Here is a 24351-nt window from a genome sequence, read left to right as displayed (position 1 = left end):
GTCACACTGAGAGGCATTTTGTGGAATATGGATTTAATGAATAGCACTGGTACCTTAAAAACCCTAAATTTACCAAGATTCTGGTACGTTATGAAAAATTTCACAGTTCAATCCACTGACCATTTTTCAGCGCTCAAAAGCATACACTTGGTTACTAAATTACAAACTAATCCTGAACTTCCACAGCTTTTCACACATTTCCAGTGTAAATTCCAAGAGCCAACAAGTGCTGAGGACGACGGCCAGCAGGCCCAGCAACATGGTTCCCTCTGCAGCCCCAGTGTGCCATTCTCCCGCCGCTCCCCAGCCCAGCTTTGCCCCCACCCATGCCCCAGAGAAGGCAGCTGTGCCTACAGGGAACTGCATCTCAAACATGACAAAACCAGAAAATGTGAAAAGTTGAAACTGCGTTTCTTTTTTTTAATAGGCAGATGCACCAGCTCCACCGTGAGTATGGAATACGGGAAGGACTAACCAAGAATAAGGTCTGTACTCATTTCTCTCCCAGCAATGAATTAACTCATTCTAGATCCTCAAGTCCTTTGACTGCTCAGAGACAAGGACACTATTATTATTATTATTATGCTTTTTAGTGAAAATTGAGGGAAAGTATCCATTAAGCACCTCAGCCTATGCCTTATCTATTTTTTTCTCCTTCACTGTTAAGTAGCAGACTCACAGCTCCATTTGCTGCACTCTTGCTTTTTGTGTACTTAACACTTTTTCTTACTCCTTTTACTGCCCGTACTAATCAGGAGCTCATTTTGTGCCTGTGCCTCTTCCGACTTTGCCCTTTCAAGTCTCCATACTCCCCTCTTCTTACCCTGTTTTTCTTTTAGTCCATTTTCTGTGACTTCCTTTTCACTTGCATGCTTTTGAAAGCCATGGGTGCAAGTACAATGTATTGATCTTTCACAGATTTTGGTTATTTCCAAAGAGTATCTGCCGCTGCACCCTGTGGGTTTTGTTCTGCAGAAACTTCCCAAAAGCTTACTCTGGCTTCTCCTAAAGCTTTTCTGATCCTGAACCTCAGTGAGCAGCTATTTTTCCTTACTATCCTGCAAAGCTGCAGGGGGATTTGGCAAATGCTACCGATGACCCAATTTTGTTTTCATGGAAGGGCTGGTGTCAATTGGAATTTGCACAATGTAATCAGAATAGTAACTTTTTTTTAAAAAGCCTTGATAACAACTTGAATTTTGCCCAAAATCACAAGAGGACATATGACTTCCAACCCTATTGGTGGATTACTGAGCAGCTGGGCCTGAGATTACCAGGAATTACTCCAGTGGCTCTCTCTCCAGCCAGCTGGACTCTTATTCAGGACCCAGAAGCACAGTTTCATCCCAGGGTAAAAAGCTTCTGCCTAGGTCCAAGAGCAGCTGGCCAATTCCTGCACGAACTATTTGTGTACCACCAAAGGTGATTAATATGCAACTAAACCTAGAAGTATTTTGCTAAAACCACACAGTGGTTTTAATTAGCTACATTAAGATCAAAACCAAAAAAAAGAATCTCTAACTATGCCACAATTTAAGCTTGGTCTTTGGGCCAGAATAGGCTTGCTATACAAGCAAAGCTTTGGAAAATTCATTCCACATAACAGAAGACACAGCAAGAAAGGTTTGGTGTCCTAGTTCAGTGATATCTCAGCCTACAGAGTGTTCAGAGCATCACAGAAACCGAAGGCATGAAATAAATGATTCAACACCAAAAGTAAAAGAGAAAGCATGTATTACAGATACTCAACAATGTTACTGCTGTGATCTGTACATCCCAGAAACACGTGACAACAGTTCTCTTAAGAAAGCTACAGCATATTTCCAAGAATTAAGTTACACCAGGCTATCAGGTGTCAGTGTCACACAACCTGACCCACATCCCCAAGGCCAAACACAGCACCATGTTTGTCTGCTGGCCTTGGCCCACAACCAGGCAACTTGGAGCTGCTTGTCTGCACCGATGTCCACGTGCCCTACCTTAGTACTGTACACACAGATCCCAAATGAATGCTCTCACTGCGCTTGGGTTTTACTGAGAGGACACTCCACACAAACACTGGCAGCTGGGTCCCACAGCAGCCTGGAGCACAGCAGTGCTGTCCCGAGGAACGACTCACGTGAGCAATCCCGCCCGGTGGAACACGTACAGCTCCCGGCCCAGCCTGGAAGTGCAGCAAGGGACAGCCCGAACAAAGCTCTGGATCAGGGGGAACGCCGGGACATGATGCGGCACCAGGATGACACACAAGTCTCTGTCCTGAAAGAGATTGGCAGGCCATAAAGGTGATCTCTAAGCTTTACCCAAAGCCCTCGGAGGGGACAGACAGCCCTGAATGCGGGGCTTACGCTGCACACAGCCAAGCATTGCTCTGCCTGGGCAGCACCAAGGAACCAACAGCTCAGAAATGGCTTTGCTTTAGGCAAACTACGGGGTGAACTTTCCTTACTAATCTGGTGATTCCATAGTGACATTTTGTTTCAAAGACTGACGTTGCTGGATGGATAAATGGCATAAATTTGAAGCATTTTCTGGGTCCACTCTCTCTAGGAACTTTCTTTGGTGGTAAGCAGTGCTTTTGAGTGTGCTGCTCTTAGGGCCAAGTCTGTGTCTCTGGTACCCAGGGCCTGACTCTAAGGCACACTGCCATGCAGTTACTTGCTACAAGACTCTGGTGTGCATTAAGAATTCTCAGAAAGTGGACTTGGTTATCTCAGATAGAGCAATCGCATGGAGAATTAGCAGGAGATAGCTACTGCGTCGTGAATCCAGAGTACCACTGTTCAGTCTACAGGCAAATACTATGAATCTCCTTAATACCACTGTTTTATAGGATTTAAATCCACCTCCTTACATTTTTTTTTCCTGATTTGGCTTTTAATTTAGGTACATTCTGGATCTATACATGATTTGAAAAGAGTTTGAAGCATTTCTTTTCTAAATCTGCATCTCAGAGAAGACCCGATGGAACATGAACTAGATAGACTGTTTACAAGAGCATGTAGTGCCAGGGAAATGCCTTCACACTGACAGAGAGTAGGTTTAGATTGGACAGTAAGAAAAAGTTCTTCCCTGTGAGGGTGGGGAGGCCCTGGCACTGGTTGCCCAGAGAAGCTGTGGCTGTTCCATCACCGGAAGCATCCAAGGCCGGGTTGGACAAGGCTTGGAGGAACCTGGGATAGAGGAAGGTACGCTGCCTATGGAAGGGGTGGAACTGGATGATCTTTAAGTTCCTTTCCAACCCAAACCATTCCAGGATTCTAGGATAAACAGAGATATGCATTCCATGAAGTCCAGAAGCAGCCAAGGAGGTGAGTAGCTCGGCCCAGGGCAACCAGGTCCAGCACACTTGTGTGGGGCACAGACTCCCTGGAGCAGCAGACCCAAAACCCCTGGCTGCCAGCTGCACTGCTGTCCCACCGCACACCACACAAAAACACTCCAACTTCCATTATACTCACCGGGAAAACACTGAAAGCATAGTGCAAAAAATCCAGTGACCTGCAACCAAGAGCAAATATTGGTAAATAAAGCACATACCAGACTGCTCTGATGCACTGGGATATTGACATCCCTGCAATTGCAGGAACATTCATTCACAGCCGATCAGACGACCCCGATAGATCATCAGTAATCAACTGCTGATGTGGCATGCTGCACAGCGATTTCTGACTTCTAGAGCTTAAAGCATCATTATTAACAGGAATAACCAGAATGTTTGATGTAGTACACGAGGCTCCTCACTAAAAGGGCGGAGGGTAGGAACAAACAAAACGTTGGCTCTCATGTTGTTGACTCCAACCTCTTCAGAAGCCATTCCTGGACTGTCACAGCAGCATTAGTATACAGCAAATATTAATTCAGTTGTTGCTATGCTCCACAGTATTTTCAGCCAGCACCTGTGACTGAGCTCTGTGACTTTCCACTCAGGAAAACCTGCCCGATGTGCTCTGACAGACTAACAGGAACATCAATACTTAGAATTGTTTTACAACACTTCTTTCCACTTCTCTCCCACTGACTTAGAGCTATCCCAATCTCTTCCATGCTGACAGCAAATTGTGACATTTCAGTTTAAAAAGACTTGAGAAATCTCACCAAAGCCCTGCTGTTTCTCCCATGTGTAAGGATATCAAAGAGCTCAAAATCCAGTTATGCTGAAACTTCATAAAACATTTTTCCACCACACAAGATGTGTCTTTTGAAGAAATTCAATACAGATATAACTCACCTATAAATACTGATAAATCCCCTCCTCCTTTCAGAACTGTAATTAAGCTCCCTTTAATTACCTCTTTAATAATATTACATAAAAGAGAAATAATTTCTAATTGCAATATCCACACTCGGATGTAAACTTAAAGCTGCAAGTACAGATCAGGATTGGGGTACGATATGTTCACCTATTCAATACATAATTAAGACTAGTTAACAGAACAGCTAACCAGGAGAAAGGAAAATGCCATTGCAATGTAGTTTTCTCTGTGGTATCCAGGGCCTTGTTGGCAGCAAGGACCACAAGACTTGAGGTGGGAGATTTTTCTGGGGGCTTAGAAAAGATCAGCAGATAAGCCAGCCAGCAGTTCAGTTCCTTCACATTTCACTCTCAATGCACTAACAAGTCACATAACAGCTCTGGATTTAGGAGATGGCAACACTTAGCAGTGTTGGTGGGTAACAATTCCCGAGGAGCAAACTTCCCTCAGGGCTAAGATGCAATCACACCCACACTTCAATCACACTACTATTTCTGGGTCCGTGCTGTGCAAGGCCAGCAGAAACTCCCTCAGGACAAGATTCCAGGCTGCAGTCAGCATCGCCTCGTGCCCTCCTTCACATGTATTTGCTTTGCTAATATTTCTTTTACAGGCAGGTGGATCAAGCAAAGGCAAGCCAGAGAAGCATCCAAGCAAAATGTTTGAAAACACCAAGATCGACAAAGTCCTCAGCTCTACATGAGGTAATCTCAGGAAAAGTCTTCAGACAGGAATGCTATCTTCTCCAGATACCCATCTTGGAATCCACACTGCTCCACAGATGTCTCCAGGTAAAAAAGACTGGGACCACAGCATTGAATGATAAATGCAGTGAGAAATGTCTTGAACAGAAACAGATGTAGATACAAAGCACAGAGCATCAGACGGGGGCAAAAAAGGGACAGATCCTTATCCCAAGCAGGAAACTATGAGCAGAGAACTCGAGAAGCCTACAGTGAGATTATTTCCTGACACAGGTCTCCACCACAGCTCCGAATTGCTGTTTCAGTAAAATGGAGTCATTCCAGAGCAAGCCTCACTAACATTTTAAAATAAAGCCATCTTATTCTGCAGTAATTACCTTGCTTGAATTTTTACACCGGACTGGCCATCAAGTAACTGTTCTGGAACAGTCTCTCTGCAGCGCAATTGTTCTTATCACATATCAGTTGATAAATGCTTCTAAGTACAACGCAGACTTCTAGCACTGCATTTCACTAATTAAACTAGTTCTTAACAAACTTGAGCTATATTACTGGGTATATATCACTTGGGAAATAGTACCCAAAAGACTGTGTCTTTGCTTTGGTAACTTTGGATATTTGCATTTGCAGCAGATTTGCTGTTCGATCCCCTTGAGTAGGTGTGCTCCTTAATCAAGAAACAGCTCAACAAATAGAACCAGTTTTCCAGGAATTCTGATTTTTCTTCTCAGTGAAGTTTACCCTTACACTTCCTCTATGCCTGGGGAGTTCAGAAGTTGTTACTCACCGATGACTACTACTACTACAAGTAGATACATGTTTTTTCAAATGCTATTACAGATGTTGAACTCATCTATCACATCCTTAACTCCTAATGCCTGGTGTCTGCAGACATGACATGGATTTGAAAGCATGGAAGATCCTGGGTGTGGTCAGCTGCTTCATCTATTCTGTACCTTCCTTTCTACCATCAGATCAAAAAGTTCCTGGAAAAGTTTCTGCTGATGTGGTTGAATATAGGTTTGCTCTTTGAGTGTGGAGAGAAATTTTGGAAGAAAAAAAGGCTAAACCCCATTTACAGCCCTATTCTAATCCACCAGGATCTAAGAGTCCAAGGTCAGCAGCAGCAATCATGTTAAAAAACCTTTTGTCTCCCCCAACCACAGAGGATTCTAGAAAACAGAAAAATTTATCTCAGTGGTTGGAGACAGTATTTAGAATGGGAACATTTCCCTGCAGAGCTAAGAACAGCTTTATTTCCCCGTGCAGTGAGATAACCACTACTGTAACATGTAGCTCCTCTTGCAGCTAGCCAGCTTCAGAATGAGTGTCTCTATAGAAGGAAGAAGCAGCCTTTTTCCACAACCTCAACTCACATTTTTTCCAACAAAAATGAATTCTTCACTTTTTGCCCCCACAGACCTACCAGAAATAGGAAGTTGCAAGTGGAGGTTGAAAAACTATTACTTAAGGTAAAAGAAGCAGACAAGAAAGAGGTCAGAAAAAATCCCACCTATCTGCAGCAGGTGCTGTCACTTTCTGATTTGTCCTAAAAACATAACCTTGAAAATGGTTATTAATGGGAAAGCAGTGACTATTCCTCTATACTTACCTTGTTTCATACTTCTCATCGATACAAAACAGACGGATACAGAAAGCATTTGAAGCTCCTCTGTACACAGGATGCAAATCCCCATCCTCATCAGATGTCTCCAGGAGAGGTGCTGCTGAGCCTTCAGAGCCTGTGGTGCTGACATCACCTACCAGCAGTTCAGACTGGGAAGCGGCCACGGCTCCACCCTTCTGCAACAATAACAGACAAGGGATGACTTGCAACATTTCACAAAGTATTTTCATTATTTAAGCCCCATCCTTTCTCTCCTCTCAGTGACCCTTTCTTCCCTCCCTGATGGCTGCACATGGGGAACTGGATGGGCAAACTCACCCTGACCAGTAACACTGACCCCTTCCCTCCAAGACCCCAGCCAGAGCAGCTTCTGACCTGTGCCCCACAGCAGAGGCACGTGAGGACTAGAGCAGAGGACGGGGCAGGAGGGGAACTCAGCAGGATTTGCTTGTCCTCATCTCTCCCAGCCTTGCTCCATATATCAGCTCGGAGAGGGATCAGCACGGCTGGGTACAGCAGCATTACCTGCACAGCAGCATCTGCACCAGGAACATCTCCCAAGTTTTGAGAAGAAACAGGCTCTGGCTCTTGGCTTGTTTGGTTGCTTTCTCCTTTATCTGAGCAAAGAAGAAGAGAAAGTGCGTAAGGTTTAGTAACGCGAGCTCAACCCCCAGAACCACAACGATAGCTGGAGCGGGCCAGGCTACCTCTGTCAAAAGATTACATTTTAACCAGCACAGTCAAAACAGACCCTCCTATAGTTACTTGGCTAGAGCTTCATTACACTACTTGATTTCAAAGCAAAAAAAAAATCCGGGGAATTGGTTGTAAAATAAGACCTGAACAAGACAGTTTGGGAACAATTCCTATGTCAAATTTTTACCCTATCTGAACTGAAGAACAGGAGTCTGGTATCTTCAACTCCATGTGTGTTGCTAACTTGCTTTCTGGTGATCATAAGGACAAGCAAGGGCTCTTCATTCTCAAATCAGTTCTCCTAAAAGAACTGAAATTCAGGTTAAATCCTAGTCAAACCAGAACTCTTACTGGTACAATAAGGGACAAGAAACAGGGATTTTAATTCCTTTATAAATTTTACACAATAAACTCTTTGAGGTGTAGGTGTTGCTGCTGAAGAAAACACATCAAGCAACGACACCCTTGCATTTGGAAGATCCAGTAACATAAGGAAGTCAAGGTTTCTGAGCTCCAAGAAGAATAAAAAATAAGCTTCAGAAAACAACAGCATTCATCCCTTCTCCCTCTGTTTGCCTTGGGACACCCACATAAGCTACCTTCACAGACAGACACATTTCTTCACACAGTAACGGGCACTTTTATTAAAAATACCTCGAAGGTTTAAAATAATTTAGCCAGAACTATTTAGAAAAAAAAATAATCTTATCTCAGAATCTGTTTCTCTGTCAATAAAAGAGTGCAGATGCAACATGCAGGGCAAGGGGAAATGCAGGGGGTAGGAATCATGGGTTCTCTGGGGGTATCACAGATGTGAGCCTTCACAGAAATGATCAAATGTCATCTCGATTAACCAGCTCCATTTCTCATTACCAACAGCCTTGCAGGTGTCAGAACTTAATTAATACAAGTCTCTTGTTGTCATGTAAATATTGATATGTTGTTTCTGACTTTATACTAAAACACAAATCCTCAATGGCTCCACCATCCACTCCTGTCAGACGTGGCTGCATCGCTGTTTACAGACATGCCGTACACGAGTGATGGGAAGAACCGCAATATTGTCACTAAATCAAGTAAGGACCACAAACCAAGAAAATTAAAATAATTCTGTGATTGCTGGGTTGTTAGCTGAGGTACAGTCAGCAGGATCAAGAAGCCAGTTCACCATGAGGCCTGATGAAAAGCCCTTGAATCATTCCCACTGCATCATGTTTTCTAGCAACTAATTCATGACACCATATAGAGTAACAACCAAATTACTGTAATTACCCTGAAACCTAAGTGGCATATCAGTACAGACTGTTGTATACTCTTTCATTATTATTCAGTATTGCATTTTGAAAGGAAAAATAATGTCAACCTGTGGTCTCTACTTAAAAGCTAAAGAGCTTGAAAAAATATCCTTTTCATATGTAGGAACATAAAATTACTCTACAAGGGAACGCAGCTTGCATTTTAAAATTTCCAGCCTTCAGATTCAATAAAGCCAAGCCCAGATCTTCTATGGATGTCAGGTCACTGAACCTGCACTGTCCTCACAGCAGGGCACCAACCAGCAGCAAGTTTTCAATGCAGTCACTAAAGCAGCCTTCTTGGAACGGGCATGGCTTTGCAATATCCACAAAGGCAAACTATATGGAACTAACACCACAACAGATTTCAAGGATACAGCCTGGCCCTTGTGTTGGAAAGGCTTAACAATGGACTACTGGGATGCAACTCTTCTGTTCTAAAATGCGCAATACTACAACAATAGTTTTAATTACTATTCAGTGATAACGGAATTAATGTTCCTGAGCAGTGAACAGACAATCTTGCTATTAGGTTTCTAGTGGCTCTCTCTAGGAATAGCACCAGAGTCAGGCTCTCAGCTTATAATACTCAAGTTTCTCCTCATCTGTCCAAGATCATTAATGATTTGCACTCAAACTACCTGAAAGTCTACAAATAATTATTTTTTCCCCAGAGCTGGCTTTGTCATGCCAAATAAAGGGACACTACTACTTTAATATGTCTTACCTGAAGGCAACCCACAGGACTGCAGCTACTATCAAAACCAATAAAGTTTTTAAATTAAGAGAGAAAAGAAGAGAGATAAATTCACAGGACTGCTAACCATGCTGCTTAAAACATTTCTGAAAAGCCCTCAAATGCCAGATTCTCAGGAAACTGAACAGAACAGCTGCTCATGCTAAGTTTTAACATATAGAACAAGTCCCATAGATTTCCTAAATGATAAAAAACATCTAACAGCTGTATTGTTAAAACCTGTAACCACATACTCACTGAAAAGCTCAGCAGCACACAATTTGCCACAAAACATGGGCCTACACCTTGCAGTCCCCGGAGAAGGAAAGGGGACACCAGAACCAGAACCAGCCCCGGGACAGGTAAGGCTGAGAGGGAGCCCTGGAGGTCACCTTGCCCAAGCCCCTGCTCGAGCAGGGTCACCCAGAGCAGACAGCCCAGGACTGGGCTCCGGCTCCTCAGTGATCTCTCTCCCTCCTCAGTCTCGTTCATCCTCCTACCCATGTCTGTCACCTCTTCCAAACTAATGCTCCTGGAGCAGCAGGAGCACAGGATCAAACAGGAGACAGGCAGCTTCCTCCGTCTCCTCCGTGCAAGATGCTTCCTTGCAGGGGAGGGGAAGTCCACAGGAGCAGCTATGAGACCTGTTCCTCTCCCTTTTCTGTTCTGTGACTGCCAGCTTCGATGTACCAGCTGGTGACAGCCCTGCAGCTCCCCTGGTTGCCTTTTTTGCCTGCTGCTTTGTGTTCAGAAAAGCAGATACATAACAACCTAATGGTGGAGGGGTTTTATTCCATTACTGATAATTAGTAGATAGCAAAATGTTGCCCTTCTGCACAAAAAGCCCTTTGACACTGAAAAATAAAGACAACTGTAAATCATTTACGTGACACTTCTGTTCTACAAACAGGTGACATATTTGTGCTACTGGTTTTTATCACTTGCAGGAAGGTGGCTTGTACATGTGTTGCAGTATCATGTCCAATATAAAAGTGGAATAAAGAGACAGTCCCTGATCTCCCAAAATCTTGTAACCCAGGAGACTGCAAACAATAAGCAAAGAGAGCAGAAGCTGAACCACAAGGAAGAAAGATGACATGAGTCAACAGGACACCATAACAGGCACAGTTAACCAGCTGCTCAGCTACTGACAGAGCCCCCCTCACCACCAGACTTTACAATCACATCTTCATTTAGCAGCACAGCTATATCTGATAGACAGTACACCCCATGCTACAGCTTTCTGAAACTTGAAGCCTACATTTATCCCACAGCTGGCACAGGCCAGCTCCCCACAAACAACAATCGCTTCTGAGTCAGAGACCGGGGCTATCAAAATTCCTCTCCTCAGTTAAAGAACACCAGACATCCTGCGTCAAAAACAGGTACGTTAAACTTGTGTTTTCTTGCTAGTGAACCTATATGTCCTTTTCCAACCTCCTGCAGAACCTACTCAGAAGCTAGACACAAACACACCTTTAATCTATTTAGCACTTTAGAATACAGATACCTCCTTGAACACTCGGCTTCCGTGGCACTTTGAGAATATCCTCAGGATGTGGTTTACAGAGTCCATGGAAAGGCCCTAAGTCAAAACACTCTTGAAACAAGGAAACGTCCACGTGAGAACATAAGCTCATAAATCCTACTGCAGTGCCACCAACCTGGAAGATAAAAGCCATGTCACACGAACCTGTCATTCTAGGTCAGGACAAAAAAAACTGAACAAAAAACTTCTGAAACATCAACTTTTATGTTCCATCTCTGTGCATTACAGAAAAGTATAAAGGAACTATTTCAGCAGAAGCTAAAGATCCTTTTTAATTTTTAGCTTGTAACACGTGTATTAGGACCTCTGCAGTAGATGTTCTAATTCCTTTTTAGCTATGACTTGCAGGAATACTAGCTCTATATATGGGCCAAATAAATAACCTGGTGTTTCAGTAAAATATTTGTAACAGCAAATAAAAAAACATACTTCCAAAACTGCATCATTCTCTTTAAAGTTAGAGTGCAGCTGAGGTAGAACCTGCATTCAGCTAGCTGTAATGGTTCACTCATTACTGGACACTGATCTGCACCTAAATTGGGCTCAAACTGAAAAGTGTATTTTACTCTCCTAAGAAATTAACAACTCAAGAAATCAATTATGTATTATATAAGGACTACCTAATGCAGTATGTATTGTTTGCAGCACTTATAAGCCCCAAATATATTTCTGTGTTCTGAAAAAATCCAAGAGCTAGTCTTAAAAACCAAATGCCCTGGCAAACATGGGAGCGATGGGATCCCTGCAATGCTGGCACCCACGGTACTCTGGATGCCTGACTGCTGCTGGAGTTCCCAGCAAGCTGCAGTCCTCAGCAAGACAACACACTGGGACCAGGGAGAACTGGCATGCTGGAGAGCTTCTGGCTTTCACCTGAGACAACTCTAGAAGAAAGAAGCTCTTTAATTTTTAGTACTGTATGCAACATTATCAAAACACATTTTCTTTCCTCCTCAATACACAATGAAAGCCTTTATAAACCTAAAGAAAACTCAAAGGCTGGATTTGTACAGCTGTTTTATCAGGCCATCGGCACTTCAATAAAGACTTTTAGAAGTGTGACGTTTAATTTTTCTGCCCTCAAACAACAAGTGATTGTTTGTTTGCGTAACCAACAAAGCTGGGGTGCGCAGTTGCCTGGCTGCTATGTAATTTCAGGCCCAAGGCTCAGCAGAGGCTGATTAACCAATCCATCTACCATATGTGCAAAAAGAGGCTGCCAGCTTCGTTCTCCTCAGGGAAAATTGGCATCCATCGTGGTTTGCGTGGAGGTGCCTTCCCAATCTGCCGTGGCAGCGGCTGCCCGGATAAACTGGGGGCCAGAAACACCTTTCGGTGGTCTCACATGGAGCTCTGAATGTGCCACTGAAATGTATTATTTATAGCAATGGCCCTCTGCAATGTGCCATTACACTAATGGTGCATTGTTTCTCATTTGGCTCCCAATGGCAGTGATTACATGTTGCAATTTTACAAAACCATTTGCCACAAAAAGCAGACTTCAGGAATTAAGGAGGTTATATTGCCTATCAGCTTGCACTACCATGCACAATTACTAATACATGAAAATCTTAACAGGAATTTTCAGCAGGATAACTATTACCACTCCTTTCTTATTTAAATTGATTCCTGGGTTTGTCTTCATTTCAGCAAAAATCTGTTTGAGCCAAGAGAAAGAAAAATTATCTACAGCACTTTAAACTGTGAAAGGATTACTGGCTGCTCATTTTCATATGCAATATGGGCTTTCATCGGGAATGAAAACAGGTCATCTGAAATGCAAACGTCTGAAATGACAACATGGCTTCTTCAACGTGGTCCGTCCACATTCCTTGAAAAACATCTGCACAAGAACTGGGAATTGCTGCTTCATTCTGAACTGGAAACATCACTCCTGAGGACAGACACGAAGTACATCGAGAAGGGCACTTTGTGGGTACAGACCATGAATTCTGCCTTCCACAGGTGGGCTGCTGATTTTATTCCCCGAGCTAGAGTGAGCTGTCACACAGGACATCTCTAATGCTACGATCAGACTGAACCAGAGCTCATGGCAGACTGACCTCACAAACAGCTGCCTGATTTTCTTCACCTTCACGTTCTATGAGATCGACAAGGAGATATTCACCGTAGGTTTCCTTCAGAGTCTCACTTTGAGGTGTCCAGATTAGCATGAGATCATCATAATCTTCCATCCTACAAAAGAGAGATCAGGTAATGTCCTAAGGCTCTGCCATTAATAGGTGTTGATACTTCCGTTCTACTCCATTAACATATGGAAAAATATCACAAATATTCATTCCAAAGCCTGCACCCACAAATCACTTCACCTAGGACACACCCTCAGTGCACACTAAAGTGAGAGTCTCAGCAGCAGAGAGGCAACCAATCCCAAAAGTCAGCAGAACCCACCAAAATCTGTACTGCCCAGTGGAGATGCTTCACTTTCCTTAACAAAATATAAGGGAATCCCAGTTCAAAATTCTCCTGCCTCAGTCTCCTTATGAGTGTGGTGGAGCACTCGTACAGGTCCCAGACTACACGGATTTTTATTTAAACAGGCAGCAGAGACTCTTTGCCATTAGACTGCTATTCCTACCCAGGATGAATGTAACTCTGAACAAGAAAATCCAGCACTTTTACCAGAGCAGTGGTAGAATTCATTAGTCACACACGCTGTGACCATGGCGCAAAGGCTGGTGGCAAACCAGCTCTAACACTCAACTGCTGTCAATAACATGAAGCCACTTGTATTTACCTCTTGGGGGAAATGCCGGAATTAAGTGGTACAACCAAAAGCAGCAGAGAGGAAACTGGCGCTGTGTCGGGCTGCCATAAGGAACAACTGCAACAAACTGCAGGGGAAGCCCTCCCTGCTTCAGGCCGGGAGCAGGCGGGTACCTCGGCTATCACACCAACACCCCGGGCACGCTCGCGCTGGACCGTCCCGGCGAGCCCGTCCCGGCGAGCCCGTCCCGGCCCCGGGGCCACGCGCGGCGACAGCGGAGCTGGCGGAGCCCCGCGCGGTCTCTGCCGCCACCTGGCGGCCCCGCCGGGAACGGGCAGCGGCTGCTTCGCTCACTTGGGATGATGCACAAGCCGCCCCTGCACGGGAACCGGGACCAGCCTGCGGCACGACCCTCGCTCGTCAGGGATGCGCAAACCTGCTGCTGCAGGCAGGCATCCAGGAACAACTATCCAGGCTTCCCTCGATCATTGGGGATGCACAAACCTTGCTGCTGCAGGGAGAACCAAGAACTTCAGAGCTTCCCTGGGTTTTGGGGAAACCCTGTTTTGCTCCAGGGCCCCACTGCTCAGGTAGGGAAGTGCCTGTGTGCAATATCTGTAAGTTGTAGATCATTGTTCCACACAGGCAGGAATCCAGAAACAATAAACAGATTCTCAGTGCCACTCTTTATGTGTTTCTGGATTTGGAAGGAGCCTTAAAAATAACACAGCTGGGCAAAAGAGGTTCTGTTTCTCATGGTATCCAACATTGTCCAAGCTCCCAAGCACTGCCTGACTCCAGCACAGGAGAGGTAGTCAGGGGGTCTCTGGATGGTTTTGCTGCTCCTGCACACCAGAATGGACCTGACCTCTGGATAAGACCACCTCTGTAATCAAGGCTAGGGACCCCTTGGATCCTGACCTTGTTCCTGCTTTTTTTTTCCCCTCAACTAAAATGAGGCTCCGGGAACAATGAAAACTCTGTAAAAACTTAAGTAACTCATTCTTTATCTCTCAAACCAAAATGGTCACCCTTATCTCCTTCACAGGAAGTATCCCAAGGGAAAAGCCGCAGTGAGGTTTTCTATTATCAGAACGTCATCACCTCAACACAATTAGTATAGCAAATCTGCTAATGAGCTATCAAACCTCAAACAAACCAAACTAAGAGGGGTAACAGAGTGAGACTGTATCCTAATTGAATGCAGTTATTTCATGGGGTGGATAATAGACACACACCTCCTCCAAACAGAACCTTGTGCCAAGTGCTCCGAGTGCCCTACGTCATTCTGCTCCGTGGGACGCAGGACAAGGCCACACACAAAGGTGCAGATGGCAACTCCTGGAGACTGACCCTGTGACAGCCAATGGGACTCACGCCCATTCATCTACCTCCATGCACACTACACTGTAGGAACACAACCATTTCAACTTTTTTGTTCTCCTTCTAGTATCTTTCACCAGTACTACAGTCTTTAAAATAGTAAAGAAACCCTCCAAACCCCAGCAGCTTTCCAATATAAAAATGCCACGAAACTCCTCTACTGTGAGCACGAGCACAGAGCTGCAAATTGGACTCTTACCTACAGGGTACAAACCCAAGAATGACAGGATCTAGACAAGATACCAGCAAGAACCTTAAACATCAAAGCTTAGCAGGCTGCATTCTAGCACACTGCTGACATCTCACATTAGAGAGGCCAGACAGAGAGTAACTTCAAAATGGATGGTTAAGCAAAGTATCAATTTACAGCTGCTGTTCCCCCTCTGTAAGTACAGGAAGAGGGAAGAGAGATTACCCTAATCTCCTCTCACTGCCCCAGAACATGTTGCTAGGCAGGTGGCTGGGGACAACGTCCACAGAGGAGTCTCTAAGGGCTCTGCTGACCGTTGCTATGGATGCCAGCGAAGCACAGAGGTGAATGCAGAGGAAAGGGAAAGGCAACGCTCCTTCTGCAAACAGAAATTAGCCTTACCTGTCATCTACTGACGGACAACACTGAAGTAGGAATTTTATATCATAACTGTGTAATTTCAGAGGAAAACCAGTTCCCCAGTTAATTTTCTAATAATAACAAAACTAAAGCAATTTTTATTTTTCATAACAAACTACAGAAATCCCGGACAAGATGGTAGCTCTTATCAGGAATATTGCTATGGCCCAAGTGATATTTCCAGTCATGCAAAAAAATATTTCTATTGACAATATCCAATGGCCATCAAAAAAAAAAAAAAAATTATAGTCTAAACTGAAAAAAGTATTATAGTTAGAACCAAGACATATGGAAAAGCTTTAAATCTTTAGGCATTAACTCACCTATACTGATATCTTCTCTGTATAAAAGTCTACCGCTTGTTGATAGGTGGTAGATGAGTCAAAAGAAACACTCAAACAGCCTAACAATTGTACACTGAGTTAGTATGAAAGTGCTTTTTAACATATTGAAATATCTGGAGCTACAGCAGGAGGATGTGAAGGGGCAAAGGTCAGGCCTCTGGCCTTTTTCTTGAAATGCTCAAAAGTCAAGCAACAGGAGGAGCACAAGCTGCAGACTTGCTTCAGAGCCATTTGGTAAAATTCAGTATGTGCAATAAAACACCTCTCAGAGACAGGCTTCTGTCAGAATCCAGCCCAGGTCGGCAGCATGAATCAGCCCATAAACAAACAAGTGTGGTTTTACCAGGCAGAGACATCAGACACACTCAACGTGGCATCACCATCTGCGAGCACCGGTCAGTACAGACCCCCCCACACCCCTATCATTTGATAGAGTGTCCAAGGAACGTGCTGCTCCCTAAACTTCCACTCCAGCAGGCATCAGAGATGCTAATTTAATCACAACTCTGCTACCTAGCCACAAAGCAACACTTATATTTACTACATGCAAAACCAATTCCAGAATAAATCAGAGTTAAATCAAATTACTGCTTCATAAAACATTATCCTACCTGCAGTCTTCCCCCTGTGAAGAGGACAAGTAACCCAAAATTTGATGGATACAAGTTCTATTTCAACCACACTATAGGGAAGCATCTCCACAGCAACAACAACAGGAAAATCACCAGACCCCTGGGTCAGAAACCTGGCATTTCTCATGTCCTGGACACAACACTGGCACAGGCAGAACACACGTGGCAGGAAAAACCAAGAGTGGCAACAGTCACTACACAGGTAGAGAGAACAGACAAGCTGCAGGGAAATGCACGTCTGCCTCACGCACTGCAGGCAGCTGTGCTGAGGGGAAAGGAGAAAATAATTGTCTCACGTTTTTAATGACATTTACGACTGGGACCCCAAAGCAAGAGCAAAGCTCTGCTAAAGGCACACTGTGTGGGCATATCAAATCTTTGCTCCAAACTGGGGCCATCAAAAAGGGTAACACAACGGAAGGAGAAATGTGTTACCCCATTATTTTCTTCAGCTCCCTCAGCAAGGCCAAGGAGGCTGCTCCCCCAAAACACAGCCAAAGCCAAGGTAAGGAGCACTTCCACAGGAAAAACTGTACAAAAGAAAATTACTTTTCATGTCTGAAAGACTACTGGAACTAGGGATTCTCTGGTCTTATTTACCTCTTTTAGGTAACAGGCCTTCCTATTCAAGTTTTGTTTGACTGTTCAGCACGAAACAGTAAGAAAACTAAAAACAAGTTGGAAGAGGCTCTAAGAAACCTGGAAACCACATGCATTCCCTAAAATACGCAGTGCTCTAATTCAGCCAGCAGATCACAGAAAAAACATCACTGACAAAAAACAGTCTTTCTACACATTTCACTACTTTTCAAAAAAATACAATTGATCTTGTGATGAAATAGAACAAAACAAGCATAATCCTAGAACTACCTAGTCTGGTTATCACAGAAAACCAGAGCAGTCAAACCAAGATACTGATGCTGCAAATTAAGAAAGGAAAATGCTTCAGTTTCCCCCAGACAGATGTGCTCAGGGAAGCAGGAACGAGGAGCTGCATTACCTTGCCTGGCGCACGTACAGCTGTGGGTGACACCGATGCCTGGGGCATGCCAGCAAGGTGAAGCGTCTCTCCATCGGTGAGCCTGGAACAGGTGTCATCCTTTCAAAGACATTCCCCATGCCTAGCTCTGAATGACAAAAACCTGCCGGGGGCAACGGAGAACCTTCATTATGCGAGCTTTAAATTAACAGCAAAACTGTCTGAGGAAAATGGAGTTTCAAACTTAAACCACAGAGAGCAAAATGCTCCAAATCTGTTAAGTTAGGCAATGAGGCTGAAACGACAGCAGTATAAACATGGCAGAATGGTCACCCAAGTCATCTAACTAATCCAGCATTCCAAACCTGAATAAGCTTCAAAGCAGTCAGAAATTGGTAAAATCCAATCCCTATAAAAATAGTAAAGCCAATTCTCTATGCCTCTGGAGAATCTCTGTCAGCACTGAGGGAAAGCTGATGTTTGTTGCCAGGGTGGGTTTGACAAAACCCTTCATTCAAGCCCTCTTTTCTGTAGCTGACACACCACTACAGCCTTTTAGTATGACCTGGAACCAAGATGCCTAGAAGCTGGCTAATCAGAAAAGTTCCAGCACGCTTCTCAGCTCCATTAAGTGCATGCTTGGTTTATTAATCTGAACTCAGGACTAAAATTCCAAGTGACATGCTGCTCTCTGATTAACACGTGTATTTTCTTTGTACCTCATTCTAAACAAAATAACCCAAGTTTCCTTCCATGTCCGCAGCAGCCCCTCTGAGCCTCACCAAAGTGTCCTCTTCCAATCTGTACTGGCTTGGCTAAGTAAGAGAAAGTGCCAATTTCAAATCTCTTGTCTCTATTCAACCAGAAATCATCACAAAACTTGTAGGAATTGATTTTTGAGATCTTTACTCCTTTTTGATACCCTGTTTCTGGCAAATTTCAAGTTTGCAGGGAATGGACAGACTGCTGAACAGCTGCTGGAGTGAGCATGGAACCACAGATACCTCTTGCACAAGGGTTCCTCACAAGAAGATACTTCTAGATTATGTTTTCCACATGTTTAGAAACTGATAACTGTTCCCAGTATTACAAAGAGAACACCACAAGGAGCTCACAGTGCATATTAATTAGATTTGCAATTGCTCTCATTTCAAGAATAAAACAGTATTAAATTCTTACCTAACTTCTCCTCAGGTGGTATAAAGAGAAGTATAAACTGCAGTTCTGGTAGTAAGATAAAAGCTCTCCTGGACAAACAACAAACATATTCAGTCTTTCATCATTACACCCATCAATGACAGACAGCAGCTAGTTTTTTTAATATATAAATGTTTTTCTCCAGTGTCTCTAATCTTCCTTCTTTAGTCCACATGGCTCAAAAATTAAAACATTTCTGACAAACAATACCACGTGAAATTCATCTGGGTAATTTTTACTGGGTTTTTTCCAACATTATTTCTTTCAAATTTCCCAGTCTTTACATTTCAAACATCCTTTTTTTATAGCAGTTCCACAGTGGTGAAATATCAAAGATACCAGGCCTCTGTTGGCAGACCTCTGACATGGTATCTGGATGAGACAGCTTGACTTGACAGCAGAAGGCGGCACATGCCTCACTACACAAGGCTACACAGGAACTCACCTAACGATTTCTTGGGAACATTCAGCCGCGTATTCTTCCTTTGCCACAAAGAGATGCACGAACAGCGTGTTCAAAGGCTACGAAACGAGGAATGCACGCAGCTCATGTTTCTTACCTCAGCCCAAGCATTAGTATGCATATACATTTCCAATATACATGATCTGCACTCAAGGAGCAGCTATGTATATGTAAGTGACTTCAAAGCATGTGTTGATAAAGTTATGTGATTAACGTGCTTTATATCATTTTGTGCTTCTGCAACATTTTTTCTTTGTACTCCGTTTACTGTAGTTTGACTGCAATACACACTGTACATTTCATATTAAATAGTATTAATTCTCGACTAACAACATTCATTTATTAACATTATTTAACATTTAACATGTGTCTGACAAAGACATTCTTTTTAGGTTAAAAAAACCCCTCAAACCAAAAGCACACATACTTCTCATGATCCTAAAGTGCTTTTTCTTTAAAGGTAGTAAGAAAAATTACAAATTTTAAGATGACATCATGAGACACACAAACAACAGGCAGAAACAGGGCAGACTAACAGACACCTTTATCTTGTGCATCTCCAGTGAACCTGGAAAACCCCTGTGCTGGAATGGCAAGGGCTATTAATTCAGCTGTTCCCTGGCACATTAATTACAAGTGCTGGGTCAATGAAGGTTTGCCTGTAGATAAAAATACTTCTACCAAAAAATATTTTAAATGGAAAAACCTGAGGTCCTCTGAATAGTATAATATTCAATTAAAATGCCATAGCTGGAGTCACCAATAAACTTCAGCAATTTAAGAGCAAGAATGATTTCAATAGAGGCTGCAGCACATGGACTGCTACCAAGACAACAAGCTACTGTAACAAGCATCTAAAGCCATTTCTAAAAATTCGGCTACTTGTTCCCTTGTTCTTTAAAAGCAAAGGGAAGAAATGAAAACAAAAATTTACTGTTTGAGGTTCAGGAGGACACCAAGTAAACCAGACCTGGACTGTAACATTTTCTGAATAGTGCTGGTAACCAGACAATCCAGTAAAGCATCTTCACTAATTCCATTCTGCACAAGTCTAAACTCTTACTTCAGACCCTGAAATTATTTCTGTGCTCTAGAAAAAAAGACAGGTCAACTAGACTTAACAGAAATCCCATGTTCAGATGACCTCAGTTTTGAAAAGCACACCTGCATGGATTTAACCTGCAGTTTACCAATGACATCTCATCAAGTTATACCCAGAAAATGTTTAGAGCTTCTCCCGATGCAGAAGCATAAAACACTGAATCTTCTACACCTACTTTAGCAAATAGACCCCATTCTAGAAAAATAAGAGCTCTGCTGCCTGTCTGTTTCAAGGTATTTTTCACTACTGGTTCTGACTAATAACTTATTTTTCTTGTCTTTTCTCTGTAGGCCCCTGCACCCCGCAGTCAGCTGTGGCTTTGCTGCACCAGATCCCGTGGAGCCACCGGATCCCGTGGAGCAGACAGCCCGAGGGAGGTCACAGCACAGCAGAACCCCCGGAGCAGCTGCAGCTGTACCCTGAATGAGGTGGCTGTGCCTGCCTACAAAGTGCCGCTCAAAGGACAAAGAAAGTCCATTACAAAGAATTCACAGGTCCTTTCTGTACACTCCCTTTGGCTGTAATGACTGTGTTTCTTTTAAGAGCACACATTTCCAAACACAACTGCTGTTTCTGCCAGTTTACCTCCCAGCCATTGCTTAACATCTCAGAAGACCCCGGAGAACTGGTGAACAAAAGCACAGAGATAAGGTGTTGGCAGTGCCGCAGTTATTATGGAACGTGCTGCCCACCTTCTGAGTGCTTGGGGTTAACATTTTCTGTATTTTCTCAACAATCACACGATCTAGCTCCCAGCTGGACTCAATAATGGGGGAGCACGTGAGTCCTAAACTTGTAAGGGCCTGCTTGTAGTCCGTAAATCCTACCAGAAATTCACAAGCTTGCCCAAGGAGCCCGTGTGAAAGTTGCCAGTAGGCAAAGCAAAGAGCAGCACAGCACCAAACAAGCTCACTGCAGGACTAAGATACCCGTGTCAGCACGAGGGTTTCTGCGTCCTGAATGCCTCAAACCTACCGAAAATAGATTAGAGATGCCCACGTGTATTTTTTACACCTGAGCCTTAAATGAAAACTCAACTAGAATCACACCATTTACTTACAGTGCACTTATTGTTGGTGTAGTTTTCACGCAGGAAGGGTTCCCATTCAGCCTGATCAGTGATATTCCAATTTGGATAGTCCAGAAAGGCAGCATGGGCTATAACCTCATTCTTCTCATTGCAGAGTGTCAAAGCAAGATTTGATATTTCCCTATGAAAACAGTTTAATTTTGCACAAGCTGAAGAAACTCCACAGAGAAAAATGACTGACTGTGAATTTGGCCTGCTAGAACAGAAAAATGAGCCCCATATAAGAGGGTTCCCAGGATCAGGCCTCAATAAAACTTCATCATCCACATCCTAACTTGGTATTGGTGCTTCAGTTCCAGATATTTGTGTTCTAACACTACAAAAATTCACGTAGATTTTCAAATCCTCAATCGTATTAGTAAATTTGGGATGCAAGACTTAAACACTCCCTCGTGTTCGTGTGTTTTTTCACACATCTCTTTCTTCCCCAAAAAGCTGTTACCTGAGATTTTTGCTATTAAGGGGGAAAAACCTAAGTGACCCACCAACATCTGTCTGTCACCCGGCCTGTCTGCTGAGAGTTTTCTCAGGTGCTACTTAATAGCATTTCTTCTGAGCTTTGATAAAAGGAAGCTAGCCTAGAATTAAACCTCGTCCCCCATGGCAGGGACCCAGGTTGGCACAGTCATGCACGTGACAGACATGGAAGCAGATTTTCTTCCCCTTTTTAGAAACAGCACCGAAAGTCATTATGTCACATCATGTCAAGGCTCAGAATGCCTTCTGCCGTTTCAAGTGTAACGTATTTGCCTGAAAGGTGATAACCTAAAATGCCATTACTTACAAAAGGTAAGTGACATCAATCATTCCAAAGAGGTTTTCTGTAACAGGGCTGAAGAGGCCGATAATGCCTGGGACATCGCGTGATTCTGTCCTTCTGGCAGTGACTACCTCTGTATTTCCCCTGGAAGAGGTTACCGTGGCCATCCTCCAGGCTGCACTGAGAACCAAGGAAAACATTGCTGCTCCAGCAGTCCCGCTGCGATCCGCTGCCAACACAGTCACTTCAGGTGGGTTTTCATAAACTCTTAAGTGGGGCAGCTCCGATGGATTTCGGTGCCTGGCTCTCGTACGCCTCCACACAGATCCACACTTACGGCACGTACAAGGCACACCTGAAATGCAGCAGGCAATCACCCCTATTGTCTGGATCCTGCAGAGGAAATTAATTGTTTTAATAGGCTACAGCTGCTTTTGTATTTATTCATTCGCATGGCAACCAGCTCATCACCAAGAACTTCAAACTCAAAGGCCTTCAGTGCGAGGCTCAGCTGTGGGCAGTCAGGGGAAGCAGGCTGGAGGCTCAGCTGCAAACAGTCAGGGGAACAATGTCCCGGTTAAACAGCAGCTTCAGGTGAGTTAACTCTATTTGGTCCAAAACTGCTCCTCAAATTTCTTTTGCGGTCAACAGCAGGGCTTAAATTCCAGAGGGGATCCAAAGTTCTGTGGCTATTCAAAGTTCTACTGCTTTCCTACGCAGAAGAAAAAGGGGTGGGGGGCGTTTTTGTGGTTCCGCATTCGCAAATCTGCCAGGCACAACTGATTTCTTGATCCGCCCAGCAACTTCAGAACACACAGGGGCAGCAGATACTCAAACCACCCGTGACCATCCCCTCAGCTCGAACACCTTTCAGCTGCGTGTCTGCTCAGTGTTGCAGCCGACTCTGACCCAGCCAACAACCAGGCACGTGAAATAAAGCGAATGAACAGTGGCTTCCCGCAATTTCTTAAATATATGTGCAAAATATAGCAGTGCTAACTCAAAAATAAAGTCTAAACCAACGCACCTAGGCCAGCAGAGCAGTTTCACCACTCCGCCAAACACAACAGCCACTTCTAACAGCGACTCCAAACCCAGATGAGACGCTCAATTATTAGGCACCGCATTTCCCAACTAAAATGGAAAACCAAAAGAAACGCAGATTTTTACACCGTTTAAACACAGATAAAGTCATCCGCACTCCTACACCTTTCACAAACAAGGCGGTGCCAGTGCGAGTCCTGAAATTGACCTGAAGCAACACATCTTCTACAAACACGCGTCAATTTCATAAATAAAAACAAACACGAACTTTAAAGCGCCGTTCATCGACCGAGGCTTAACACTGAGATGACTTCAGCTGAGGAAAACCGTCTGCCACATTTCCATCGTCAACTGTTTAACTTAACGCAAAAAAACCACACCCCCACCTCCAGCAGCACCCCTAAACACCCTCAGAGCCCCGGGGGAGCGAAAGTAGCATTTACACAGTAAAAACGTATCCTTTTCGTGAGGAAATGCTGTTCTGCAGCAACTCCGGCATTCCTCCCACGGAGCAGCATCCCGGGGACCCGAGGAAGGCGCTGCCCTCCCCAGCTCCGGGCAGCTCCCTCCCGCCTCCTCACACAAACACCCTCTTGAAGCACAAGTGAGACTCCACGCGGTTTTTTTTTGTGTGTGTGTTTGTGGCTCAAAACGCACCGAACTCGTACGTACCTCGGGGGGGCGAGTCGGGAGGGGTCTGAGGGACTGCGGGAGGCTCCTGTGCGGCACCCCCGGTCTCTTGGGGCGGGGCCGAGGGCGGTACTGTGGGCGGTACCGCGGGGTGGGGCAGGTGCTGGGCACCGGAGCTGGACACCCGAGAGCCGGACACCGGGGCCGGACACCGTCCCTGGACACCCCCGGGCCGCCCTCACGGACCCCGGGCGCGAGCGACCCCCTCAGGCACGCGGGACAGACCCGCGCCTCCCCGCACCGAGCCGCCAGGGGGCGCCCCGCGGAGCGCGGGCACGGCGCGGGAGCGGCGCGCGCTCACCTGCCCTGTCCCCCGCGCGGAGCGGAGCGGCCACGGGCGGTCCCAAGGACGGGAACAGGCGGAACAGATGGAACAGACAGACCCGCGGACGAAGCGGACGGGGCGGACAGTCCCACGGGCGGAACGGACGGAACGGACGCGTCGCCGTCACCGTGGCAACGACGC

At 44.6% G+C, this 24351-nt stretch overlaps 1 protein-coding gene across 14 annotated transcripts in view; it reads right to left on the bottom strand.

Annotated features, from left to right (window-relative positions):
- Window positions 1-24331, bottom strand: part of CFAP61 (cilia and flagella associated protein 61) — a 95994-nt gene extending 71663 nt beyond the window's left edge. For 9 of the 14 annotated variants that reach the window (XR_005604254.1, XR_005604256.1, XR_005604255.1 and 6 more), the window contains exons 1-12: window positions 23868-24115; window positions 22176-22544; window positions 21362-21512; window positions 19182-19258; window positions 18719-18786; window positions 17561-17702; window positions 12927-13059; window positions 10825-10978; window positions 7113-7204; window positions 6573-6763; window positions 3462-3501; window positions 2120-2259 (exon numbers count right to left, since the gene is read on the bottom strand). Coding sequence is in view for 8 of the 14 variants with exons in the window: in XM_039569659.1 (XP_039425593.1) it covers window positions 2120-2259; window positions 3462-3501; window positions 6573-6763; window positions 7113-7204; window positions 10825-10978; window positions 12927-13059; window positions 17561-17702; window positions 18719-18786; window positions 19182-19258; window positions 21362-21512; window positions 22176-22351 (1364 nt within the window). In the remaining 6 variants the exon portion in view is untranslated. Of the gene's footprint in view, window positions 1-2119; window positions 2260-3461; window positions 3502-6572; window positions 6764-7112; window positions 7205-10824; window positions 10979-12926; window positions 13060-17560; window positions 17703-18718; window positions 18787-19181; window positions 19259-21361; window positions 21513-22175; window positions 22545-23178; window positions 23252-23867; window positions 24116-24186 lie in introns of those variants that run through there. The other 5 variants (XM_039569655.1, XM_039569658.1, XM_039569656.1 and 2 more) reach the window with 5 other exon arrangements.
- Window positions 24332-24351: the final 20 nt, after the last annotated feature.

Source organism: Corvus cornix, chromosome 3 (assembly GCF_000738735.6).
Source record: "Corvus cornix cornix isolate S_Up_H32 chromosome 3, ASM73873v5, whole genome shotgun sequence".
In the NCBI taxonomy this organism is placed as follows: Eukaryota; Metazoa; Chordata; class Aves; order Passeriformes; family Corvidae; genus Corvus; species Corvus cornix.
Note: the sequence above shows the minus strand (reverse complement) of the source record. Positions and strands in the feature narration are given on the sequence as shown.